Source organism: Neofelis nebulosa, chromosome 2 (genome assembly GCF_028018385.1).
Source record: "Neofelis nebulosa isolate mNeoNeb1 chromosome 2, mNeoNeb1.pri, whole genome shotgun sequence".
NCBI lineage: Eukaryota > Metazoa > Chordata > Mammalia > Carnivora > Felidae > Neofelis > Neofelis nebulosa.
Window position 1 is genome coordinate 213,317,216 of NC_080783.1, and position 27,828 is coordinate 213,345,043.

The 27,828-nt window shown below is 43.7% G+C and overlaps 1 protein-coding gene across 9 annotated transcripts in view; it reads right to left on the bottom strand.

Annotated features, from left to right (window-relative positions):
* The window catches only part of VPS13D (vacuolar protein sorting 13 homolog D), a 258,246-nt gene that overhangs the window by 159,408 nt on the left and 71,010 nt on the right, over window positions 1–27,828 (bottom strand). For all 9 annotated transcript variants that reach the window (XM_058719034.1, XM_058719033.1, XM_058719032.1 and 6 more), the window contains 13 exons: window positions 27,347–27,557; window positions 25,038–25,209; window positions 24,770–24,882; window positions 22,210–22,422; window positions 18,448–18,716; window positions 16,926–17,059; window positions 14,054–14,209; window positions 11,798–12,008; window positions 11,223–11,297; window positions 8,620–8,826; window positions 7,310–7,399; window positions 5,005–5,145; window positions 2,344–2,466 (listed from right to left, as the gene is read on the bottom strand). In XM_058719034.1, the coding sequence (XP_058575017.1) occupies window positions 2,344–2,466; window positions 5,005–5,145; window positions 7,310–7,399; window positions 8,620–8,826; window positions 11,223–11,297; window positions 11,798–12,008; window positions 14,054–14,209; window positions 16,926–17,059; window positions 18,448–18,716; window positions 22,210–22,422; window positions 24,770–24,882; window positions 25,038–25,209; window positions 27,347–27,557 (2,115 nt within the window). The remainder of the gene's footprint in view (window positions 1–2,343; window positions 2,467–5,004; window positions 5,146–7,309; window positions 7,400–8,619; window positions 8,827–11,222; window positions 11,298–11,797; window positions 12,009–14,053; window positions 14,210–16,925; window positions 17,060–18,447; window positions 18,717–22,209; window positions 22,423–24,769; window positions 24,883–25,037; window positions 25,210–27,346; window positions 27,558–27,828) is intronic.

A 27,828-nucleotide genomic window follows, 5' to 3' on the forward strand; every position in this document is an offset into this window, starting at 1 on the left:
TAAACAGAATGAAAAGCCTTATGAGGATTTTTCACTTAAAGCGTGTATGCTCTTACACGGCATGGAAAAGTCCCCGAGACCAGTCAGGACAGACTTGGGTGCTCCAGTCCACTTTGCAAAGGCAGTAGCAGCAGGAGGCTAATCCCCCACGGGTCTCAAAATTTCAAGGGAAAGAGTCCATCTGTGTTCCGAGTTTAAAGAGTCTCTGCCAAGGAGCTATCTCGTGATATTACTTACATTAGAAAGTAAGCATGGGAGCTTTTAGAATATTCACATTTGATATTTCCATAAAATGTCCTTTGAATACAAAACTCATAAACTCATGCCACCCACGCCTACCTGCAGGAATCTCAGCCCTTACTGAACAGAGCCAACAATGATGTCAAAAATGAGGCCACTAGTTTCTCTCCCCTGCTAAAGAGACAGTGAGAAACCAGCAGCTCCGTCAGGTGGGATTTCATATTAAGAATCTCTCTTTCGGGGCGCCTGGGTGGCGCAGTCGGTTAAGCGTCCGACTTCAGCCAGGTCACGATCTCGCGGTCCGTGAGTTCGAGCCCCGCGTCGGGCTCTGGGCTGATGGCTCGGAGCCTGGAGCCTGTTTCCGATTCTGTGTCTCCCTCTCTCTCTGCCCCTCCCCCGTTCATGCTCTGTCTCTCTCTGTCCCAAAAATAAATAAAAAACGTTGAAAAAAAAAAAAATTAAAAAAAAAAAAAAAAAGAATCTCTCTTTCAAGGGCTTGTTTTGAAGCCCGCCCAAAGAAAATGCACAAATTTGGGGGGACTGTGACTAAATGTTCGTGAGCAGGACCCGAGAGATGCGGTCGGGTCAAGAAGGTTCAAGTCTACTGACTTTCAAAACAAATGCCCCATATTAATTTAGTTGACCTGCTGAAGGAATACAGTCCCATCCGCCATACGTGGTGCTACCCAGGAACCTCCAATAGGAAAGAGGTTTGGAAATGTAGGTATATTCTCTTATGTCTAAATAAAAAGCTATGCCTTTGTAAGCCTAAGTAACCATAAAGATCTGTAAGTAAATAAAAAGCCAGCTTTAATTTAGCACCGGCATTTAACACAGATAAGGCAGCTTATTAACTATAAAGGAAGAGGAGAAAGTGTTTTTTAAAGAGGTGGGAGGGTGGGGACAATAGAAAGTCCTTCATCAGAATCCTGAAGATCAGGTCTTCCCTGTGTTTACACGGGGTCGGGATTCAAGATCCCCTTGTAGGAGTAACAACTTCAGAAACACTCTCTCTAGGACATACTACATATTACAAAGATTACTTAGAGTCTTCTGGGGAGACTGTTACATTCTTTGGACATGCAAATTGGGAAGGTTCGAGGAGGAGCCAGAATCGAGGCTGAGGCTATCTGAAAAGCCCTGGCTCCTAAGCAATGACCTTGAGACTCAGAAGCAACAGCCTGGGAATACAGAGAGCAAGCATGGCTAACATTTCCCTGTCCCTCCTTCTAGAAGTACAAGGCAGACAGAAAATCCACTTATACACCCTGAGGAGAGACGAACCAGTTCAAATACTTCATAAACTAAGAAAATCCATCTTCCCGTGACATGTTTGCAGACCAGATGGAATATTTAAGCATTCATGAGCTATGTGAAGCCCGGCCAGGACTCCCCAAAGAAACCACACTGAAAGAGTTGGGGCTGAGTTGAATTTGGAGGACAATGGCTTGTGGAACAACTAAGGACCACGCGGTTGGCCGTCACAATCTCCCCAGCTCTAAGGAAATCAGAGCTTCATGGTGAGGCATTAAATTTAAGGAAAGAAAATATCGTTAACAGAGAACAAACGGACTCCTCTCTTCAAAAGGCTGGGTATTCAATTCTTTTCTTCCTTACGAACAATACAGAGCCCTCCTTTTAACAATTTCTTCCATATGGGATCCTGCCTGCCCTCCCTTCAAGAATATGCCCAAACTCTGTACCTCTAGATTCACAAAACTGTAAAGTTAGTTTTTAAAATCCAGTCCAAAAGTCCCAATCAACTGGAAAGTTTTGCCAAGTGAAACACACTCACTAACGGCTGACCTTGATGCGTTTTCAGGCACGCCAGCTCATATGCAATGTTACCAGAATTTAGAAAATTGTGTATCACAGACCTTTGCTTTCCCACAAAGGTGGAGGAATTAGAGCCCATATCAAAAGTTCAATATGTTGTGCCAGAAAAATGTCTCCTGCAGAGATTAAAACAGAACTAAAGAAGACAGTCAGAGTTTCCTGTAGGTTTTTCCAGAGAAAATGACAATTCTATTTGGATTTCTCAATAAAACATGGCTGCATTGGTCAACAGTGATTTACTCAGACACTGGAAGAGAAAAATCTTACTTTGTCCAAAGCATGGAGGGTCCACTGAAGAGCCCATCCAGTCTTCTGATGTGGTCGAGTCTATTTCCTTGTCCTGTTTACAGTAATCTGCCATCCACGATTCCTTGGTACTTACATACTGGTCTAGAAAGAATTCCCCAAAGATATTAAGTACGGAAATAGAAAAGATCGAGGCTTCAAGTCAAATAATTTCTATTCAGTAAAGCTTTTGTTGAGCATCTTACTGCATGCTAGGCGCTATGCTAGGTTTTCAGAAAGTCTGTCCCCTGGAGAACATGCTGCACTGGAAGAAATCAACGTTAGCCAAACAACCATCACCACAAAGCCACAATGTGGAAGGAGCTAAAACGAAGTCATAAATACAATTCTATGGGAGCACAGAACAGGGAAGGCTCATTCTGCTTTGGCAGAAGTGGGACAGTACACGCCAAGGTCCACAGGAATCTTCAGAGGTGTGGGGACCTTTGCGCTGGGTCTTGAAGAATGAGCAGAGGTTAGAGTCTACCAGTGGGATTAGGGGTGCAGGGACGTGCCGGGCCAAGAGAAGTCCAAATGCAAAGATTCTAAGACACGAAAGTACACAGCCCTTTTAGGGAACACTGATACTTCGGTGTGACTGTGGCACACCAAACATATTGGCGAAGGGAGATAGCAAAGGCGGCTAGAAAAGGGAGTTAGTTTGGGAAGAGTGTGGTATGTCATGCTAAGGGATGGGGTTTCGAGACATAAAAAACTAGTGAGGAGGCTGCTCAAAACCACCAAACTCGGGAGGCTGAAATCCAGCTGACAATTCTCCAGGAGAACTGTGTTACTGTTTTTAGAGAAATGTGACAGGAAGGGCAGGTTGACAAAATAATTATGATGCACCACCCCTGGATAAAGACCTTTTCTACTAACTAAGGTATGATATTTTTTAGAACAAGAGTTATTGGTTTCTGGCTTTCTGGTTTTCAGTTCCAATAGTTGGCTATATAGAAGATTTATTTTAACACTAAGAAGTCACAGTAATATTTCTGGGTTTCGGCATGGTATTAGGAGCAAGGAATTGGAGGTTTAAAAAAAAAAAAAAAAAAAGCTTTGGGGCGCCTGGGTGGCTCAGTCGGTTAAGCGTCCAACTTCAGCTCAGGTCACGATCTCACGGTCTGTGAGTCCGTGAGTTCGAGCCCCGCGTCGGGCTCTGGGCTGATGGCTCAGAGCCTGGAGCCTGCTTCCGTTTCTGTGTCTCCCTCTCTCTCTGCCCCTCCCCTGTTCATGCTCTCTCTCTCTCTGTCTCAAAAATAAATGAACGTTAAAAAAAAAAAAAAAAAGCTTTACCACAGACAAGAATGCCTTTTGGAAGACATTTTTAAAATTTTATTTATTTTTTATTTATTTAAGAGAGAGAGAGAGAGAGAGAGAATGTAAGCAGGGGAGGGGCAGAGAGAGGGAGAAAGAGAGAATCTCAAGCAGGCACTGTCAGCACAGCGCCCATTGCGGGGCTTAAACCCACAGACTGCGGGACCATGACCTGAACCAAACCAAGAGTCAGACACGTAGCCAACCGAGCCACCCAAGCACCCTTAGAAGACATTTTTAAGTAGACAATGGCTCATCAGAAATATCAATAAAATTCTTTTGTTCGAGGTAACCTCTTGTTTATCATAGCTTTCCAAAACACTACCCTAAACTTCACCTAAACTTCCAGGTGCATATATTATATAAGAAATAACATCAGATAAAAATAATACAGTATCATGAGATCAATTATCCAGACAAATTTAATGAATGAAATCTGATCATGTAAAACAGCGGTTTTAAAATTTTTCGATCAATAAACTTAGGGTCTCATTTCACCATACATTCTCTTCATCTTCTTCTGACACAGAACAAGCCAATGGATATCCTATGAGCCTCGATCACACACACCGAAGAAAGTTTGCAGATTTGCAGTCGTATGTGTTATCACTCAAATAACCACAGTATTACCCAAAAGTCAGATCATGTAGATAATAATTCAAACAGTTTGAGAGTTTTCATAGCAAAGACAGGCAACACCTGATTGTTTGATAATGTAACTCTTTTCTTACGATGATATAAATACAGGCATAGAGTGGTTCTAACTCACTACATCAAATCCAGGAATGTACATGTCGGTGTTTTCCAAGAAACTTTCAGAACACACACCGTTAGCTTGGCAATCCTTCAACCCAGTGATTTTCAGAGTTAGGTCAACATGATAACTTGATGGGAAACAGTACAGGCAACTTATCCTACTATAAACACAAGGTCAAAATTACACCTTTTAAAAATTATTGTGTGTGTGAGTACCCGGAAAGAAATGTATCTAAACTCACTTCCAGGACATTAAAAAACAAAAACAAAAACAAAAACCCATGACCAAGCATGGTGGGGGAGAGAGTTTTTATCACGGACATTTATGTTGCCCAAATGGTCTAAGTTCTTGCTTGGTCACTGACGGCATTAATACAGGATGCCAACTCTAGAGCAATGGGTTGAGAAGAATCGTGAGGCTAGGTTAGGGTTTATCAGGAAAGCAGCCATGCTGAGTAAGTGATGTCTGGTGTGGGCCTGAGTATTTGCTAAACCAGGATTAACAGTCTTCTAGACAAGGGACTTATGTACAGAAAGGCACCAATCTTCTAGAGACAACTTTCCACTCACCGATGAGTACAGAGGTGATGTTGATATCCAAACGGGGTTTGGCCTTGGCTTCTAGCTTCAGTCGAGGAGGATGGAGACGACTAGCTGCCTGTTGTTGCCAGGATACAGAGCACGGCCATGGCTCAATAAATGGCTCCCAGCCTAAAAAGAACACAGGAAATAAGACATCTGTTAAGCAGATATCAAGAGTTTATAGGGGAACACTGTTCACAAATGCTCAGCAAGGACAAACTATAGCTTAATAGCTTTCTATTTCCAATGTGATTTCACAGCGAAAGGACCATCTTCAGCTACAGGTCACCCTACAGATGCCTGTGCAGGCTAGAGGACATCACTACACGGACAGATACGTGCCCCACATGGTCTTCCAGAGGGGGGAGGAAGGAGGGCATAGAGTGCATGTGCCTTCTCTATGAAAGAGCAGGCAGGACCTGCTTTTGATCCACTCAAAATGGAAAAAGGAGTCTCTGACACAGGATGGAAAAGTACTAACAGCAGCTGAAGTAACTACTAAATTTGATTCTCCTGCTTATGTTGAGAATCCACTTAGTTGAGGGGCGCCTGGGGGGGCTCAGTCAGTTGGGCATCTGACTTCAGCTCAGGTCATGATCTCGTGGTTCGTGGGTTCGGGCCCCGTGTCGGGCTCTGTGCCGACAGCTCGGAGCCTGGAGCCTGCTTCGGATTCTGTGTCTCCCTCTCTCTCTGCCCCTCCCCGACTCATTCTCGCTCACTCTCTCTTGTTCTCTCAAAAATAAACATTAAAAAAAAAAAAAAAAAAAAAAAAGAATCCACTGGTTGAATCAATAGGTAGAACATAATTGGAAATTCATTAAGTCTTTCAAATTTCTAATTTTAAATCATATGTGCCAAAGGTATATAAACAACACATATATATGGTTTAAAGAATAAAATTACTACAAAGTCCTGTACCCACTATTCAGCTTAAGAAACAGAAAATCAGAAGTTCCTTGGAAGCCCCCGAGTGCCACTCTCCCATGTCAGTCCCCCTTGCCACCAACCCTCTCCCACCCAATTCCAAGTAAACACTGGTTTGGGTTTTTAATCACATGCTTGCTCTTATTGTTTTACCACACACACATGCATTTCTTCAGAACATACTGGTTAATCGGTCCTACTGGAGATCTTTACATAAATGGAATCTGATGTATGTGTTCTTCTGCAAGTTCCTATTTTTGCCCAACAACATGCCTCTGAGATTCACTCATATTGCTGCCAGGTAGCTGTGGCACATTTATTTTCCCCGCTGAATTGTAATCCACTTATGAATATACCACAGTCTACATACTCATTCTACTTCTGAGAAACACCCCCTTGAGGAGGAGGAACAGCACTACAACCAGTCTTCTATCTGTTTCCGAGCACACATGAGCAAGAGATCCTTCCAGGGTACAGACCTAGAAGAAGTATGTTGCTGGGTTGTTGAGCATGCTTATACTCAACCTTACTATTTGTCAATTTTTTCCAAAGTGGTTGCCCCAATTTACAATCCGAATGGCAAGAAATTAGAGCTCTGCGGCTCAGAGTCTCACACTTCATTCTTGCCAGTCTGATAGGTGAGAAAAATGATACCTCCCTGGGTTTTAAAGACTCAAGTTTTCGGGCACCTGGGTGGCTCAGTAGGTTAAGAGTCCGACTTCGGCTCGGGTCATGATCTAATGGTTCCTGGGTTCGAGCCCCGCGTCTGGCTTTGTGTTGATGGCTCAGAGCCTGGAGCCTACTTTGGATTCAGTGTCTCCCTCTCTCTGCCCCTTCCCTGTGTTCGCATGCACACTCTCTCTCTGATGTAAATTTTTTTAATAAAACAAAAAAACAAAAGGCTTACGGGCAGAAATCTCCCTGTCAGGAGCACCTGGCTGGCTCAGCGGGAAGAACATGCAACTCATCTTAGGGTAGTGAATTTAAGCTCACATTGGGTACAGAAATTACTTAAATCAATAAAAACTTAAAAAAAAAGGGGGGGGGGAGGAGAAATTTAGCTACTATCGGGGCCAAATGATCCTTCGCTACTAAGCAATTTCATATTCCAGAATGAGCCAAACTCCTGAATCAAAAACAATGAACTTCATACGAAACCTTGGGTTTAAATAGCTGAGTTGCAACATATCAGATATGTTAGGAAAATGAAAAGTCTCCATCTTTTGTGCTCATGCAGTCACTTGTGTTTCATCTTTCCCTGCCCAGCCCCACCCCCTTTCCCTCACACAAAATTTATGTAGAAATTGGCCCAGGCAAATACTGAAGTGTGTTTTTTAAGTCCCATGATAATATACGCTTGTATACTGACCTGACAGAGCACGGTTATAATAATCTCCAGAAAGGGTGAAGTGGGCGTACCCTTCAGGGCTAGTCCTTACATGCTGCAGAAAACTCAGGCCTGCAATGAAAGCAAATTTTACTATAGCGCTGGGGTGAGAACAACCAAAACTTTCTTTCACAGATTAAATCACAGTGAAGAGATGTCAGTCATAGCTGATACTGATGAAATCATAGGAAAGCACACCAAATTTTGAGATTTTGTTCATCTTGGGTTTTTGGCATGAATTCTGACTTAAAAAAAAAAAAAAACCACTGTGTTAAAATTTTATTTGTCATAGCTCCTGAGTTTCCTGGCACGCCTTTTAGTGTCGTGCCTCAGGCAAATGCCACCTTTGTCCCCTTCTGGCCCCAGCCTTGGCACGCAGGTGTATCTGTGTTATTTCAAGTCTGCAGGAACATAAAAAACATACTTCTCCCTGAATATCTGAAAATCAGAAGGCAGGCTGATGAGAGCAGTTATGTCCTGATGAATATTAGCTCAAAATTTTAAGATTACCACAGAAAAATAAGAAGTAATTATTCCCTGCAGAAAAGACACTCAGTCAAAAATTCCAGCTGTTACTTTCAATCAAGTGGCCCTTGTGGTGCCTTGAAGCACAGGGAAAAGGAAGCCTCTCCAGTGTGTCAAAGGTTGAGCTCAATACCCAGGATGGAATTTTCCTTGAAGGGAAAAGAGGCTAGCAAGATCAAAACAATGGAATATTAAAAGTAAACACAGCGGTGAGATTTTCGGGTACTCTCCTCAGAAGCCCCATCTACCACCACCTGCAATGACACAATTTGGGATAGGGTCCTCATACCCTTGTCACTTGCTAGTGAAAGACAGCTCTCAGGGCCCCATGGAGGACACTGAGGGAAGCATTCTCGTAAGACCGTGTGTGTTTTATTTTCAAACGTATATAAGGTAGAGCATTAGCTTTTAAACGTCTTTAAGAACAGTACTCACTCCAGTCTTTAGATATATAAAAAGATAAACAAAATGGAGACACCAACAACGATTTAGGTAGAGCTGTTAATATAACAGAAATTTCATCAATGACAATTTCTATTATTCCCAAACTAGAGGCTGAAGGCCACATATGGCAAATAAATACACATTTCTTTAAAATAGAAATAATGAAAAACATATGTAAAACTATTATCTAAATTTCACCCATACGACTAAGGGGGGGTGGGGGGAGGATGAATATCATTTAAAAAAAGGGGGGGGGAGGTGCAAACGGCTTGGCAATCACTGCAAATCTTCAAGATGAATCTGAAAATCAGGACAACACTCACGGGAAAAGGTGAGCTCAGCCAGAGGAACGTCACAGTCCATGCAGTCATCGATGAAACAGATGCACACGCTCTCAGCTTTCACCTCCACCCCAGAGATCAGCTGGGCTGCCACAGGCCCCTGGCTCTCGTGGCTATCAGCAGCCAGGGAAAGAGACTTCAGAGGTTCAGCATTCTTAAACAACCAACTTGCTGCCTTTTTCAGTTGGCCTTCGAAAAAATGTAAAGGTGATCAGTTCAGCCAGTTCACACAGCTACTCAAGCAACTCATTGAGGAAACAGAGAAATAAAGTTCATAGGGACCTGCTGGACAGCCCAAAGGAACCTTGTTCCCAGATGTACTCTTAGACTTAAAGGGGGAAAAAAAACCTAGTGTGATGATAGCAATTCTATTTTTAAGCAAACAGAATGTACCCCCCTTGCACATCTTCCACTCAAGTTCACCACCGTTCGTGATCCGGTTCAAAATGCCTCCAGAAGCCATCCCTCCTCTATTATGACATCCGTCGAAGGAGAGAAGAGGAAAAGACAGGATCCATATTCTAGACGTCACTTAGTAGGGAAGTACGTAATCTTCACCATGTAGGGTCTTATTATATTATTATTATTATTACTATTATTATTTTAGTGAGCTCTATGCCCAATGTAGGGCTCCAACTCGTGACCCTGATATCAAGAGTCACATGTTCTACGGACTGAGCCAGCCAGGCACCCCACTATGTAGTTTTGCATAGAATGATGTGCTACTATACTTCGTCTTCGCAACCGATCACAATTCCTTGCGAACAGACAGCTATGAGAAGTGCATGTGTGTGACACCCGACTGTTAGATAACAGCCCTCTGAACATAACCAGATTGCTAAAGCTAAAAAGAAAAGGAAAGGAAAGCCATGTGACCCCATATTTATAAATTAGCAGAGACCAGTGCACAGAACAGGCGTGAGTGGTGAAGGGCATATGCTCTAGAGGAAGATGGCCTGGCTTCGGATTCCAGCACCTACTGGATGCTGGACCTTGGACAAGTTCCTCGATCTCTGCCCACAGCACCCACAGACAGGGCTGCCATGAGGAGGAAACAAATGAGCACAAGTAAAGCTCTCCCAGGAGCAGAGCCCGGCGCGTACTGAAGGCTCTATTAACATTAGTCATTGTTATCTTTTTCACAACTGATGGAACGACACCTTAGCTACTAAAGAAATAAAAATTAACAAAAATCTAAAAAGCTCTTAGAAATTGAAAAGAAATGTTTTGTTATTAAAGAAAGAGAAAAAAATAGACAATGTAAACACTAAGAGGTATTAAGCTAATCGAACTAGCTAACTAGAGCTACTGTCATTTGTCACAGAAGGAAAAAGATAACAGTTAATGCAAACAATCGTGCGGTGAGAGCAGCGTTTTCACACGTAATTGGTCAGAGTGTCGCCTGGTACACAATGTTGCAGAAAAAGATCTGTCAATTTGAATAAAAAGCCCGAAAAATAGATCTATAACCTTTGATCCAGGATTTATACTAGTAGGTCTCTCTACCAGGGAAATACTAAATAAAAGTTATAGACAAAAGTTCATACCAAAAACTATTTATTACAGAATTGTATACAATATTGAATGAAAAACAAAAAACGGTTAAATAAATTAAAATACATCATTTGATCAATGTCAAAAAAAAAATCAATGTTTATAAATAACTTTAATGACATGGGAAGATGCTGCTGATATGAAATATATCGCAACAATATTATAACTCAATAAAACCGTGTTGTAAAGAGGGCTATAAAATTGTATTTGCAATACAATCTGCCAACATACCCGGTATTATATGTATATATACGTATGGGTACATATAGTACGTGAAGAAACAGAAAAATGTACGTGTAAGTGTAGACTAGAAAAAATACAGCTTTTGCTGTATCTTCCTGTTTTAAGAGAAAGGACCACACACAGAGGGAGGTGGGAAGGAAATTATGTTGCAGTAGAAAGAACCCAGGCAGACGCAGCCCCTCACTAACAGGTGACCTGAAGCCAGTTAATTAATCTATCTGAGCCAGGTTCCTTATCGGAAATGGGATAATAACGGCCACCTGCAAGGCTATAAAAATTCAAGAGAACACAGGACGAGGCACACGGGCACTCGGCGGTCGTGACTATCAGCACTGCCAGTGCCTCCACCAGCAGCAACAGCAGCTGACAGCATTAGAGCTCCCGCTGTGGGCCAGGCACTTCCCTTAAGTGCTCTGCATATAGCGCCTCTGCATATTTGAATCAAACCTCCAAGGGAAGTGGTCTTACCCTCCTCTTACAGATAAGGAAGCACTGCTACCGAGAGGCTAAGTAACTTGCCCGAGTTGCTAACAGGTAACCAAAAAGCAGCAAAGTGAAAACCTGAAGCCAAGCATCGGTTCCAGGGCCCACGTTCTCATCCACTAAGAAATACTGCTGCTCATTATCACTTCCAGCCCAAGATCACGGTCAGCCCAAAGAAAATCATGGAGGGGTTTCAAAATACAGTCCAGCTCTCCAAGCCACCTCGTGGGAGCAGGAGAGGCAGGGAATGAGAAGCAAGCTTATTATCCAGATGAACAGGTCATGGAAACCTGGGTGCAAATTACCTTGACAGACCAGAAGGGCTTTGCGGCAATCGTCCATGCTGAATCCCAGCTCCTGTAGTCTAGCCAGCTGTAACTCTAGGAAAAAGCGGGACATAATTTTTATAAATAATTGTATATAATTAATCCACTAACTGAAGAAAAAAGAAAAGAAACTCAGAAACGAGTGACGAAAACATTATACTTCTCTAGGCAGAAACGGGATCCTAACTGGAGCACCTTGAAATTTTTAAGAGTGTGTTCCCTGTATTGACTGTGTTTGTAAAAGCTTAAAACCGACATTTAGAATCATCCACATAGCTTTGGAGGAAAACTCAAGGTACAAAACTAAACCTTCGCATTATCTATAGAACTCTGGAAGAAATGGCAAAAGGAAAACTGGTGTCGGCTAGCACAGCTGGTTTGGGGTGTTGTATTTGTTCTTAAATTTTTAAAAGTTAGAGGATCATACTTATAATTACACTTAATGACATGTAATTATCCTCTGAACAATTTAATTGTGCAAAAGAAAATCTTGAAAGTTAACCAGAAGGGTAGACATTAGGAAGACTGAGTGGGTCGTACAGCTCGACACCTACCCAAGACAGGATCTAGGGTATGTCTCGTCCCTTCTCTGATTTCCTCTCCGGCTCGAGGCGCACCGGGAACGTGACTGCTAACGGAGCTGGCCTCCAAGGCCACTGCGTCGGGGCCGGCAGCATGGGCTTGCTCTGGGATGGATTTTGCGATGGCAAGAAACAGCTGAACATCGTTATAGGAGAGTCTGATATCCAGGGCCTGTAACTGAATCTAACAAAATTGAAAGGACGTAAGTTTTTAAAGTTGCCTTTGCTTTTACGTCCACACCTCTTACAGGCAGAGTTCCTAATTCAAGTTCTAGAAGTCCCACAGACACTACACTAATTTTCCATTTCAAAGACTGGGAAAATCTTGGAATTAAGCACCAAGAGCCATGAGGTAAGACATCTCTGCTGTGAGGTCCAGTGCTCATAAAACTTCACTAAATAGAAACTATGAAGCTAGGAAAATTACTACAGCAATGATTTGCTTACAAGTATATTAATCATCAAAGCAGGGAATCAGAGAATGGCTGTGGGTGGGGGGACAGATTACCTGTAAGCAAAGTTCTGTCACTCCATTTTGCTTTGATCTACTTCATTTTTTAAAATTTCTAAAACGAGCAGACCACTCAACAAAAATGATCTCCTTCTGGGGCGCCTGGGTGGCGCAGTCGGTTAAGCGTCCGACTTCAGCCAGGTCACGATCTCGCGGTCCGTGAGTTCGAGCCCCGCGTCAGGCTCTGGGCTGATGGCTCGGAGCCTGGAGCCTGTTTCCGATTCTGTGTCTCCCTCTCTCTCTGCCCCTCCCCCGTTCATGCTCTGTCTCTCTCTGTCCCAAAAATAAATAAAAAAAAAAAAAAAAAAAAAAAAAACGTTGAAAGAAAAAATGATCTCCTTCTTCTTCCAACGTAACTTGAAATGAGTCAAGTTCCACACCCATACCTCTCGAAATCCAGTCTGCCTCAGAGAATGGCAATATAGCTACCATTGGTAAAAGCAATACAGATGCCAGCACAATCGGGACGTTGTGGTCTCACAGATCGTGAGATTGAACCCTGTGTCAGGTTCTGCACTGGCAGTGAGGAGCCTGCTTGGAACGCGCTCTCTCTCTCTCTCTCTGCCCTCCCTGTTTCTCTCTCTGTCTCAAAATAAATACACATTAAACAACAACAACAGGATGCCCCTGCATGGCTCCGTTGGTTAAGTGTCCAACTCCTGATTTCAGCTCAGGTCACGATCTCACAGTTGGTGGGATGGAGCCTTGAGTCAGGTTCTGTGCCGACAGGGTGCAGGCTGAGCCTGCCTGAGATTCTCTGTCTGCCCATTTCCTCCTCATGCCTGCTCTCTCTCAAAATAAATAAATAAACATTAGGGGCTCCTGAGTGGCTCGGGCAGTTAAACATCCCGCTCCTGATTTCAGCTCTAGGCATGATCTCACAATTTGTGAGACTGAGCCCCATGTCAGGCTCTGTGCTGACAGCGTGGAGCCTGCTTGGGATTCTCTCTCTCTCTCCGTCTCTCTTTCTGCCCCACCCCTGCTTGTGTGCTCTCTCTCTCTCTCTCTCTCAAAATAAACCAACATGAAAAAAATAAATAAATAAATAAACAAACATACATACATTTCAAAAAAAACACAAACTGGGATGACTGTTGGAATGTCTGGGGGTGGCATTTTGTTTATTCGCTATTTCAAATTTTTCTTTAAAGATAAAAAAATCAACACCGCTCTTCTCTATCCTTCAATCTCCCATGGTTCAGGCGGATTAATTAATCGTTCCTCCTCTGTCAAAGAAATCACACACTAACTTCTCAAGCCTTCCTTGCCTGCCTTTAGCCTCCCTCTCTTCAGCTCGCATCCTCACACTCCCACCCGCCTTTGCTCTAGGGAGATCTCTCTCCGTTTTGCGTTAGCTGCACCCCTTCCGCTTCCAGCTCTGCTACTTGCCAACGTGGCATGGTCTCCTCCTCTGCCTCCTGACATCCTGCCCCTCCGCTCAGACTCAGCCTACCTTCGGTTCCACCCACAACCCAGATGCCCCCCTGTGTTGCGTTCTGCTTTCCATAAACTTTTATAAAACTTCAAGATTCTACCAATTAGCAGCTCTTTTATTCTCCACGAGACTGAAAGATTTTCTAGGACAGAGACAATGTCTTATTTACTTTGTATTTGCTATAGTGAAAAAAAATGTGGAGTTCAGCAGAGTAAGTAAGTTGTGCGGGCTCAGGAATGTGTGTGAGAGTGTATCGATGTGTAGACAGATTTTTCATCGTTACCTCTAAGATCGGTGGGAAATCTTCACTATTGAATGCATCCATCAATCCTGAACTGTTCTGATAAGAAGAATTCCCCACGAGTTCCACCTGAATTTGAACCGGATCAACAATTGAAAGAGCTGTATCATGTTCATTCCCTAGTCGGCATGAAAACACCTAGAGGATGAAATGCAATACAGTAAGGATTAATGTCTGATTTAGAAGAGTCTAAGCATCAACAGAAAAAAAAGAAAACACTCTCTTGGTATCAGTCAGCCCTGTGTTATCAAAAGACCCATAGCAACTGCTGAAATAAACACTGTCGAGAGTGAACCGGGGATTCTCACCCACTGCCAGGAGCACGTGAAACGGTTCACCCATATAAAAGGCAATTTACTGATACATGGCAAAAGACTTAAAAATCTCACACCCCTTGATCCAGTAATTCTACTTCTTTCTAGGAACTAGCCTATGGAAATAATGCAAAATACATTTAAAAAAAAAAACCACCGAACCATTATTTCATAGTTAACAAAAAAAAAAAAAATTAAGAGCAACCTATATCATATCACATCTACTCAACGGAATATTTTGCGATCATTTAAAAGTAATAAAGGGGTGCTTGGGTGGCTCAGTAAGTTGAACTTCCGACTCTTAATTCCGGCTCAGGTCATGATCCCAGGGTCGTGGCTTCAAGCCCTGTGTCGGGCTCTGTGCTGAGTGTGGTGCCTGCTTGAGATCCTCTCTCTCCCCCTCTGCCTCTCTTTCCTACTCACACTCTCTCTCTCAAAAATAAAATTAAAATTAAATTAAAATAATAATAAAAGGGACAATTAAAAAGACCATGGCGGTGGGGGGCGGGGGGAGGGCCTAGGTGGCTCAGTCGGATAAGCGTACAACTCTTGGTTTCGGCTTGGGTCATGATCTCACAGTTCATGAGTTTGAGCCCCATGTCAAGCTCTGTGCTGATGGTGCAGAGCCTGCTTGGGATTCTCTCTCTCTTGCTCTCTCGAAATAAATAAACTTAAAAAAAAAAAAAGACCATATGGAATGTAGGCAGATAGTTACAACATGGATATGTGAACAAGCAGCCCAATCAAAATAATATTATGCCATGACTTTAAGGAAAGAAACACATCAAAATGTCCATAGAGATTCTGTACAGAGGGATAGGTAATTTTTCTCTCCCCTCCTCCAAATTTTAGGTGATATAATTATTGTTTCACAATTGAAAATAAATACATTAATTATTAAAGCTGGTGATGCATATATAAGAGCTCATTATAGTAATCTGTTCACTTGTATATGTTTGAAATGTTCTATAATAAAATGTTTAACAATAAATATATTTATGGGGAGAGAGAAGGGAGAGACGACTCCCATTCTAGGACCAAATTATTTTTGTGCTTCAAGAACAGTACAGGAGAAAGCATTCACGTTGGTCTCCCTTGCTTCTTCCCCTTTGTGGAGGGTGGGGGGCATTTTCTAGTGCTATTCTCCCCCAGTGATATACCAAAGGGGTCTTAAAATTCAGATCCAATTGTGCTGCTGCAGGAACAAAATTAAAAGGAATTTCCAGGAATCTCAAATATTTTGCCATATACTTCTTGTAAGACTTTGGAGCAGAAAAAGTTTCATTTTCCTCTTTTCTTCAGGGACTCTGGCTACACAAAATGCAACTGTACCTGACAGTTCATTAATCAATCACCAACATTTTCCATTCAGAGCTGGTACTGGAATGGCTTGGAAAGCAGATGAACTACGATTTCATGATCAACTAGCATCACTGGGAAGCTGGGAAGCACTAGACTATTGCAAACTAGCAACACATTTATACGGGGGGGGGGGCACGAGTGGGAGGGGGAGAGGGAGGGGGGAGGGGAGGGGAGGGGAGGGGGAGAGGGAGAGGGAGGAAACCTCAGTTTCCTTACATGAGAGAAACAAGTGATTGAGAAGTGAAATCTCTACCGGTTTTATTCAGCTACATCTGATGCAGGGGGAAAAAAGTACCATATGTTGCTAACGGTAAAAATAAGTTGTGCTCATTCAACTCTGAAACACCACTAGAAAGAACAGGGCATGAAAAGTTCAATCATAAAGGGAAAGGAAATGATGAGAAACCCAGACCAAATATTCCAATATTATAACAAGAGGAACGTTAGCTGAGATCAGTGAATTAAGAATACTTAATAGAAATAATAATGTGCCTCATTTCTCCTTCCGTCTCCACAACCCCCGGCTTTAAGACAAGCAGAGCAGTTTATGCTGAATATTGCATCATGTAATTTTCAGGCTGCAAAGGCCACTCCAGTGCAAAGTATCTCCTTCGGGAGATTAAAGCAGAGCCTGAAGCAGCACTATTAGAGATCCACTCTGTGAGGTCACGTGTGACTCTTTAGAGAGTTCCTTTTACAGACTAGATGTTCCTAAAAGGATAATACATAAAATCCTTAACACCTTTATAATGACCACAGAGCCCGAGGTCTTCAAAGACACAACGACTCGATGTGGGGAAGGGGACGTGAGGGCAACGAGGCCCACCTCCCCACCTTCACTCATTTGCCAAGGACTAGACCGCTAGAAGGAGTGAACACAGCAGGGGCCTAACAGGGTCATGGGGATGAGCAGAGTCTCCCTTAACTTCCTGAGGAAGGGAGGGTGTCAGAGAAAGGGGTCAAGTCCCTCAGCACACGTACAGCCCGATGCTGGAGGACTGGATTCACATGTTAGAATAACCTGGTAGACTGGAGGACAAAACAAAGAAGAGGAATAGAGTCCACCAACTCCGCCAATCACTTCCCCTAATGAAAGCTGAGGAGCTAAAATTCTCTTCCAGAGCCTTTTCTCTTAAGCCAAACCATTGAGTGTTTTGATCGACACGGAGACTTCTTACCTCGATGCCAAACAAACTCCCTGAAAAGGGGCGATCGACAAATCGGGGCTTATAGGTGAGCACTGTAGTGCCTTTGAGAATAATGGCATTGGTATCGAAGCAGGACACATCTTCAACAACCACAAACTCCGTGCCTGGAAAAGACAGCATTGTCAACCAAGCAGAAGCTGGGAAGCTGCGAAGCATTAGACTGTTGCAAACTAGCAACACATTTACACCGGGGGGGGGAACACAAGCCAGAAAGATTTGTTCCCAGGACATTCGTCGACCTTCTGCTTCACCACCATCCCGAACACAGTTTCTATATCTGGCCAGGCCCAGCTCAGCCAACAGAACACTGCACAAGCAGAAAAGACTGCGAGGCAGTTCCTTCTCTCTTTAGAATATATTTTTAAGCTGAGTCTCCTGAGAGGCCAGATCAGATATTCAGAAGCCCAGGAAATCGGCCCTTCTCCAAGCAGTGACCTGTTTTAAAATCCCAGGAAGGAGATTGACACGCTAATGTTGGTCAGCCAGTGTAAGGCGTGACATCATCCACATAGCTGTTCGAGTTGTTTACAAAGAATACACACGAATTTAAGGTAGATTTTTCCAAAATTACTAAAAGCAGACAACTTTCTACTCATTTGTACATGGCAAATTTACTTTTTATTTTCATCAAAAACCACGTATAGATAGAACTTTTGAAACTCAATCCATCTACAATGCACTACGCTGGCCAGCTCCTTCCAAACCATTAAGCAGTAGCTGGGGTATGTCACCAACACAAGGTAAATACATGCAGATATACTAGAAGAGTTTACCAGTTAACAAAAACCACAGTAAATCTGTTTGTAAGGGAACATGTTCTTTTTGTAAAGGAAATAACAATCCCCTCACTTATTTACCATGTAAACAGAGATTTTCACATACCAAATTTGCCTGAACTCAGGAAGGCACATCTGTTGGAACACTAAAGATCAAACAGAAAATTGAAGCCAGATTCAACACTGGGGGGAAAGACCACTGCCCAGGTGGCGCTCCAGCTGGGCACGGGTGATGGGCAAGCAGAGGAGAAGGCCCAGAAACCCTGCAGTCCTGAGGGAGAGCCAGGAGCTCACACCAGAACATGGAGGTCAACAACTATGACACCTGCTGGGCTGTAGGAAAATGTGTAAGTGCTGGGGCACCTGGGTGGCTCAGTAGGTGAAGCGTCCGGCTTCGGCTCAGGTCACAATCTCACGGTCTGTGAGTTCGAGCCCTGTCGGGCTCTGTGCTGACAGCTGGGAGCCTGGAACTGCTTCGGATTCTGTCTCCCTCTCTTCCTGCCCCTCCCCTACTTGCACACTCTCGCTCTCGCTCTCTCTCGTTTTCTCTCTCAAAAATAAATATTTAAAAACAAAAAAAAGTGTTTAAAAAAAAAAGAAAATGTGTAAGTGCTCACATCAAAATACGGAAACAGAAAAATCACCCTCTAAGACACACACCGAGCCTAACATTCAGACTAAGAATCAGTGAGTGACTCACACCTATATAGGCTCACCTGTTACATTGACCTTGACCTCAAGATGCCTTTCTGTGGACACAGGAAGGGAAGACCGCTTGGTAACTACTCCACTTTTCACAGTTTTGGGGACGACAGCAGATTCGCTGCTAGAGTTACGGTGGCGGCGAGAAGGAGTAACATTAGTCTGTTTCTTAGTATCGCTGGGAGTGTGGAGAAAATCATGGACTAACAGCAGCCAGTCAAATATGAGAAACACGCGAAGGTTGTTGAGGACTACCGTAAAACAGGATGAGTCCTTCGTAGATCTGCAAGAAAACGACCCCAAAAATCAATCAGTCAATCAATCATCAATCAATCAATAAAATAGGAAAGGAGAAATGTATTTTACTAACTTACAAGTGTAGTACTCAGCTTGGGAAGGTGTTTTTCCAGTATTTTTTACATTGACCGTTCTGAGTACAATAAACTCTGAACACCGGTTTAATAAAATGTTCAGTGTGTGTTTTCGAAAGCTAATCATGTTTTTATGCCATAAGAAAGCAGGATGGTGTGATCCAGCAGTTCTCAACGAGGGGTGACTTCGTTCCCCAGGAGACTTTTGGCAACCAACGTCTAGAGACATCTGTGACTGTCGTGACGCAGGGTGGGGGCGGTGGGGGAGCGGGGGGGGGGGGCGGGGTTTGCTATCGGCATCTAGTGGGCAGAGGCCAGGGCTGCTGCTAAACATCCCACAACAGGCAGGACGGCCCCACGACAAGGAAGTGTCCCAACTGAAAACGTCAATAGTGCCGAGGCTGAGAAATCCAGGTGGAGTAGAAAGAGCAGAGGCTTAAATCCAGTCACTTATCCCGGCTAAGTCGCCCACCTTCTCCGAGCCTGTTTCCTCACTTACAAGATGAGAAATATCAACACCGTAAAAGATAAAGCACCAGGCACACAACCGGTGTTCAGTAAATGGCAGCTGCCTTCCCTACAGGCTATTTCAAGAAGATCACTAAGGCACTCTTTGATGTCTCGGATCACTTCTTTATGAACACCAAATTTACATACTAGTACTAATTCCCCAGCTGGAACTAAAAAGAGAGCCCCGATCTTTTAGCCTGAGGAGGAGAACAAGTAAGATGACATTTATATGTGGGTATAACCAACCCCATGCGCTCTGGAAGTGGAGTTCGGGGCGGGGATGGAGAAAAATTGGCTTTGTAGCCCCCATTACCCCAAGTTCTCTGTCTGAGCTGAAAACCCAAGGACGACCCCAGGCCTGGTCTCAAACCACAGTGTGGCCCTACCAGGATATTAGTAGGCAGAGATGGGTAAGACAGAAGGAAAGAGGGCTAGAGACACCTTTTTATGGTTTTCTGGGTTGAACTTTGTTCCGTGAGCTCAAAAGCAAGTGGGGCTCTAGCTGCTACATGTGCCTGGTTTCCTGCCTTTAAAGGGGAAAAGCGGATTCTGAGATGCTTTTAAGGCTGGCTTCTCTAGTCTCTGGTTTCTCCTAAACCCGGCTCAATGCCTCCAGAAAAAGGGCACAGTGATGCATGGCTCCCTCATACAGACACAGCATTTTTCACAGAAACACTTTACTCTTTTGTAATAGAGAAAAAATGTTGCCCTCAGTAAAATTTTTCCATCCCATTTTGAACACAGATCGTCAGAGCTATGCACTAACTGGAAAGCCAAAGTATGTCTGATCCCTTTTCTGGAAAATATTTCAAGCCTTTAAACACTGTGAAGTGATTTATATTTGACACACAAAATCCCAACAGAAGAGCAATTCTTCTTGAGACACAGAAAGCGTTCAAAAGTTCCAATCCAGAGAACATGTTAACCCCCTCACTCACAATGGTATTTCTGTTCACAAGCTCCAAGGTAAGACTTTACTATGTGACCAAGAAATTATACACCTTCAGTATATAAACAGAGTAAGATTTCAAGGCTCCTTGTGTATTAAAAACATGATTGCTGAGACAAGGAGCTGACAGATTAGGCAGTCAGATCAATAATAACAGAGCAAATTCAAAAAGAAACTGTTTCTGCAGAAGAACCAAATATATGGAAACCTCCTGCTCAAATAAACCTCTTCAAACAAAAGAACCGCACGTCACAGCCAGGTTAGCCTCTGAGACTGCAGGCAGCCAGCTGGATCAGTAGACACACACAATGGCCGCACCCAGGGACTGTCAGAAGGGACACGGACGCTGAGATCAGAAGCACTGGTGTGAGTCCTGACCGCTTCACTCAGTCACTGTGTAACCTTGGAGAGGTGCTCGATGCTCTCCTAACCTCTATTGCTGCATCTGTAAAATGGGGCAGGAGTCACCCGCTTCCCAGACTTGCCAGGAGAATTTAAGTAAAGGCAGGGAGAGTGCCTGGCTTACGGAAAGGCTCAGTAAGGGACAACGAGCACTCCTATTTCTAAGCATCCAAAAGATTCACGCAAAGGTTTGACTGTCTCCTTTGCTAGACTTTCTAGAGGTACATGGAGAGTGACCATGAACTCTCCCTAAAAGAAAGCTCAACCTGGGAACTCACTGCACATTGAAATGTCAGGCACATTCAAGCATATCAATATAAACATTGACAATGTGTGTGTGTGTGTGTGTGTGTGTGTGTGTGTGTGTGTGTGTGTGTTTCCCAGCCTTTTATTTACTGGTTTCTATTTACAACATACCTAATAACATCAAGCACTAATAGAATAAAACTGACATTGCTTCCAAAGGTCTCCTTTTGGATTTGCATTGGATGATTTTTTTTTTTTTTTTTTTGAGAGAGAGAGAAAGAGACAGAGCACGAGTGGGGCTGAGGCAGAGAGAGAGAGGGAGGGAGGGAGACATCGAATCCAAAGCAGGCTCCAGGCTCTGAACTGTCAGCACAGAGCCCGACGCAGGGCTCGAAGTCACGAACCGTGAGATCATGGCCTGAGCTGAAGTCGGACGCTTAACCAACTGAGCCACCCAGGCACCCCTACATTGGACGATTTTAGGTCAAACCTAATTTTTCAGTTTCTGGGTCTATCCCCACTTAGTCATAAAATTTTACAGTAGGTCATAAAATAACACGGCTACATCAGTACTAATACTAAGAGCTGCCAACTGTGTGCAGCGTGCCAGGATTGTCCTTAGTTCCCGCCTCTGCCCTGCGAGGTGGGTATGGCCACCCTTTTCTATCTTATAGACAGTTGCAGCTTAAAGTGGTTGAACTTGTCCAAGGACACACAGCTAGAAGGTGGTAGATCAAGGTCTTAAGTCCGGAGCTGTACAATTCCAAAACATGTACTCATTCCACACACACCACTGCCTAGCGTAATACCGGGAAGAAAAACATCATCTACTTCAAAGAGGCTAACGTCCTTTTAAGTGGAGAAGTGAGTTAGCGACACTCGCACAGATCAATTACTAATGCAAGTCAAAACCACCTATCTTTCTATAATGTCTATGGACCAGAAGTCTTTTACCCCCTTAACCAAGCGTAATATCTTCTTTCCTCAATTCACTTTACCCATTAAAACAGTCTACAGCTTACAAGGAGGTTGATTTAAAGACTCTGGTTTAATTCTAAACTTTTTTTTTTTTTTTTTTTTTTTTAAGGCAACAGAGACATCTTTTGGCCAATAAATGAAACTGCAAGGTTATAGGATTAGTAAATTAATCTGTGAGCTGCACTGGGGAGCCATTATCTACCTTGCCCGTGATTCCTCAGTCCTTTGATGCTCTAAAGCTGACACAAGTCTTGGCCCACTGCCCACAAAAGGGAATTTCTCGATAAAGAAAAGGCAGGGTCAGGGTCTGGATCCACTACCTGAAATGTAGTTCGATCTGAATGGATCCCTGGGCAGTGCTGCTGTTCCTGGAAGGCTGAAAAATACAGCTGAATACATTTGTCATGCCGGGACTGGCCTTCTGCCCAGCATAGCGGGTGTCAAAAGCCATCATGGAATGGGAAACCAAGTTAATGGACTTGGTTTGGTTGGAAAAGCTTTCATAGAGCAGTTTACATTTCTTGAAGTCAAATCTAAAAGGGAAAAAGCAGACAAGATGTTACACTCTTCCAGTTTACAAAATTACCTAAGTTCAAGACAACAGAACAAAATCCTAAGTATACCTGAGTTCAGTGAAGGAGAGAAACTTTCACTGAGTTTGTTAACAGACTCCTCAAAACAGATGTAGTGTCGTTGTGCCCTGTCTCTTACTTTCCATTTCCAGGAAGATGACTTTGTCCACAGGGACTCCGTGAGGAAGAACACCACCTAGTATACTCTGGGTGCATTAACATTCTTGTTTCTGACCCTAAGTCTGAGAAGGCTGTATATGTGTAACAATCCCCAAAGGACGTCAAGGGTCCCTTGAAACCATCCCCTGTCAACTCCTAGCCTGCCTGTGGGATTCTCTCTCCACAGTCTGCCGAATTTTTATATAACCACTACAGCTTCCTGGAAACAACCAGAACAAATAATACTCTTCATATAGAGAAATCATGCAACTGGTCCACCAAGAGGAAGTGCATTTGGGACCATCTTTTTTTTTTTTTTTTTCTTTTCAGTAACAGAGAAAGCTGCAATAATGCAATTCATAATTTATTCAGTACCGTCATGACATTCTGTGCAGAATTACTTCATTTTGTAAAAAACTAAGGATGTAGCCAGCCATCAGAAAAGAACGGCTAGCTCACAAGACAATCTGGGACCCAAGCCTTGGTTATACCATGTTTCGTTCAACTGAGTCAGATACAGGCCAGGATGGATTCTCGAGGAAAGACAAAGGAAAAAAAAAGTGTTTCAGTAGGGAAATTTCTAGCTTTGAAGTCCTGTTTTCAAATACTGAACCACTTTTCCAGCCATATGATCTTATGCTAGATAAAAATTCCATCTGGAAAATAGAAGATCTGCCCAACCTCAAATGGTTGTCAAGAGATCAAAATGAAAAGTTTATCAAGTGTGAAAATACAACTCAGTCTTAAAGGCTCTACACCAGTAACCATAAATTCTTGGTCTGCCCAGACCGCGCAAGTGAAACACTAAGAGAATCGCTAGGCAGAACACAGCCTCCTAAGGGCAGCCCAGTGGCTCTTCAGCTTCGGGATGCTTCCAAGTGAAAAGATGGGCCCAGTATTGTCAAAGCTTTCAACTTCTCAAAAGAGGTTGAAATCCAGACTTTTTACGTGAAGTCCCCCACTTCTGAAAGGTTGGCCAGCGAGGCAGCCATCAGTGCTGCTCGCCAAAGAGCTCTGGGTCTCCCCTATTCCCCTATGGCAGACACCACTTCTGAGTCCTCTGCACTTTGTGGGACCACGTTCTAACCCATGAGCTCTGCAGAGCACTCGACTGCAGTTCAAAGCCACTGTGGGCTCCTGTTTTTCTCATTGGCACAACAAGATGCCGGCTGCTCTGTCGGCCACGGTGACTGCAGGAGCAGAGCAGCAGGAGGGCCACAATGGACACACAGCATCAGGAGAAAAACAACTTCGCTTTTCTAAGTCACTAGTATGTCCACATGTCTGTCACGTGGTAGACATGTGGTAGTTTTTACCCCCTGTGGTAGTTTTTATTGATTATTATTGTTTAAGCTATTGATAACATACCATGGCAGCAAGATTATATTAGGAATATACCATAATACAACTTTCTCCATCGAAGCCTTACACCTTACAATTCCCTAGGCTATCTGGAATGTTCCCCTCCCTCACCCCTCCCTGCAACTCAGCTACAACTGAGATGGCTTTTCTGTCCCTCCCAGTACACATACAAATACCACACTATGTTAAAGGTATATTCTACAAATATCATGAGCGACATTACTGAGCTTTCTGGAACTGTGGTTCTACAGTTAAATACTTTTAAAGCACAGTAGATCTCGGAAATAGGGTGGATGGGAGGTACAAGCTTCCAGTTATGGAATGAAGAAGTCACGGGGATCGGAAGGAAGTACGGCACAGGGAATATAGTCACGGTATTGTAATAATGTCGTGTGGGTGACAGGCGGTGGCTACACCTGTGGTGAGCACTGCATAACTTACAGAGAAGCTGAATCCCTACGCCATAGACCTGGAACTCAGGGAACATAGTATGTCAACCATACAATATTTTTAAACACTACTGACATTAAAACGAAACAACAAAATCAGTAGATCCTCAGGAAACCAAAGGCTAGCACTATTTCTGAAGCTCTTTCAAACTTATCAGTTTCAGTACCAGGTGTGGGCCTGTCTTTGCTAATAAAGCAACGAAGTTAAACTTTTAAAAAGCACCGTGCACCACCTCTGGCCACTCGGCTCTGTGCTAAAGCGAAACAGGTGTATTGTTTGTAACGCCGTTACTGTGATGTCAGTCACTGGTAGCAGAACGGTACCATTAAAGCCATACCTGGCTAAGGACCCAGCACTTTCTTTTCCTTTCGGATCTTTCAGCTCCAGACTTACATTCACCATATCGATGAGGAAACACATGCACGTGTACACTTCTCCACTGAGAACAGTCTGCAAGAGGAAAACGCCAATCTGAAAAGGGGGTTAATACGTCAAGACATTCATTTGCTTCTTGCCCCATCTCTTCTCTGCAGGTGAGCTGGAGGTGGCCATCGGCTGAGGCTGCCAAAGTTAAGAGTTATGGGACGGCGCGAGGTCTCACTCACGTGAATTCTTGGGTCTTGTAAATCGTAAGGCCGCATAAATTCCTCTATGGGCTCACCGAGGTTGTTCTCCAATAAACCACGGATCAGCTTGTATTTGTACAAATCCAGGGAGCAGTGGACTGAGGAGAGGTTGCCGTGGATAGATATGTCTGGCACAGTGTGACTTATTTCTCTAAGAAAAGAAAAAAGGTCACTTTGGCAAACAAACCACTAACTTAACACGGACAAAGCTCACCCCCAAATATAAGAGCTAAAGTGTACCCACCTACATTATCAACCAGTTAATTTCTAACTTCCAATAATAAAAATTTCATGTGGCTTCAAATAAAGCAAGTTAGCACAACTGAGTATCATGCTTGGCAACAAAAAGCCCCTTTTCTCCCAAAATATGCATTTCAAAAGTCCCCAAATCTTCCATGAGTTAGCTAAGTACTCTATTAAATATGGAAAAATCGCATGAGACTCAGAAAGAGTTTAAACATTTCAGTTGGGAAGGTAATAAAGAAATGGCAAGCTCTTTCTTTTTTTTTTTTTTTTTTTTTTTAAGAAGCGGCAAGCTCTGTAATCAACTCCTCAGATTTCATGATAACTAAAGGCAGAAACCAGTGTTTCACAATGAACCCAGATGGGACATCAGGACGAAATCTGGATCCATCACTTGTCTCTACTGAGATGGGCAGGAGTACAGTTGGGATGCCCGGGTCAGGGGCTGGTACAGCTCAGGCCAACCCCGAATAGCTTTTTCCCTGCCCTCCCAACCTGCCCATGGTGCAGTGGGCATCATGGACCCTGCAGAGTCCACCATGTTCTGAGTACATAGAGGACCAGAATTTAAAGTAGAAGAGGAAAATAAAAAACTACTTTGTCTGCAGAGGAAAACCCACGTATGTTAAAGACCAGTGATGCAATCCACAAAGAAAAGCTGGAAAGGCTCCCCAGTGCGCCCCCCCACCCCCCACCGGATTCCTGTTTCTGTGGTGCAAGCAGCTGCTAGGATATCTTATATTGAGTTGTCACCTTCTATTGGGACTAACAGTACAACCCTCTGCACATAAATGCTGATGGAAGTGGGTAAAGTTTACATAATCCGAGTAACAAAGCACATTTTTTTTGGAAAGCATCACTCGAAAAGAAAACGAGGTGTTCGATTTCTAGATAAGGAAGCTCCTCGTAAGACTGCTAAGCCAGTAAAACCAAAGAGAGCCCTGCCAACCATAACTGAGCGCCAGCCAGGGAGCACTTGAATAACAAATACGAATGAAATGTAAAAATCCCAGAGAGAGCAGCTGACCTGTATCATTAATCCAGAGAGAAACAAAAAAAGTGACATTAAATGACTCACCCAAACCCGAGAACCATGAAGGGAGCGGCCAAAGAGGGATTAAGATCACACTCGCCACAAGTAACGAGACTGCTTTTCAAAATGCTACACAAGAACCTCTTCCATTACTTTACAGCCTCATCTCTGCCTGTGGTTGAAACACAAGCATTGCTGCTTTCTCCAAAATCAATGCCCCAAATGGACACGCATCACGTGCTGTGCGCAGCAGCCCCAGGCTGCGCACGTGGCCCGGGTCCCCACCAGGGGACCTGGTTCACAGACACCTGAGAGTCAGGCTCTGGAGGTCTCAGGTGGAGTGTGGGAACATTTATTTCCAAGATGCTTCCCAGACGCTCCCACGGAAGTAATGGCAACTGAAGCAATGCTCTGAACTGCAGACATGAGCATCCTGTGTTTGAGGCCAATTAAAAGGTAAATTAGAGTCAGTGCTTTAGCCTTTCTGGAGTCCTTTCAAATTGCTTACTGGAGTGAAATGGGCAGAACTGCATCTCCACTGTCATTCTGATTAAATGGAGCTCCAGGGTAAGTAGCAACAAAGGTCCAGAATCTACTGTGCTTGGGACATATAATCCAGATGTCACCACTTCCAAAATACCTTCTCTGCCATCACTACCTCCCTACCTCTGCCAAAATCCACATTACATCTGTGCCCCTTCGCCTTTGTTTCCAAGGCCATGGGGTAATCCTGTAACACAATTTAGAACACTGAATCAAACACTAAATTAGAGTCACCTATGTGCCTTCTATCCCTGTATCAACAGAACGTAAACTCCGTAACGACAGAAGGTTTTTCTTTGCGTTAGCGTAGGCCTCATGTCTAGAACATAGCAGTGACTCAATAACCATCTGTTACATAGAAGAAATAAGTAAATACCTATTCTCTTCCGGACTTACCTTCACAGCGCTGACTTCCAAGTTACTAAGACTTTACCTAGGACAGACAGTTACTCAGATGTAAACCACTCACTTGTCCAAATTCCTTTCCACCTGCAATTTCAGCCTACAAGGCTCAGTGAGGAGACTCCCTCCCGTCTGCCGCACAAAATAGGAAGGGAAGATCAGATCTCCACTGCCGTCGTCTGAGGCCTTAGAATACTCTCGTGGACGTCTCTCTGCGGCAAAGATGTCCATGTCTTGCAGATCCACAACAATGCAGTCCAGCAGGCAGACGTGGTCTTCTACGTGGACCCAAGGGAAGAGAGAGAATGAAGAAAATAACACCCAAAAGGACTGGCCCTGAATAAAAACTAAAAAGCTAAAGGAAGTTCACTGTCTTTAGATGACAGAATCTAAAATGTTCAGAACTGCCAGCTTCAAAAAACTGAGCGTCCGGAGGTCTTCACCTGGCACCAAGGCCTCCCCATGCGACACTCCGTGTGCTAGATACTTCCTGTCTGCTCCTCCCCTTCCGCATCACGTGCATATTGTGCCACATCCCTTCAGCGTCTC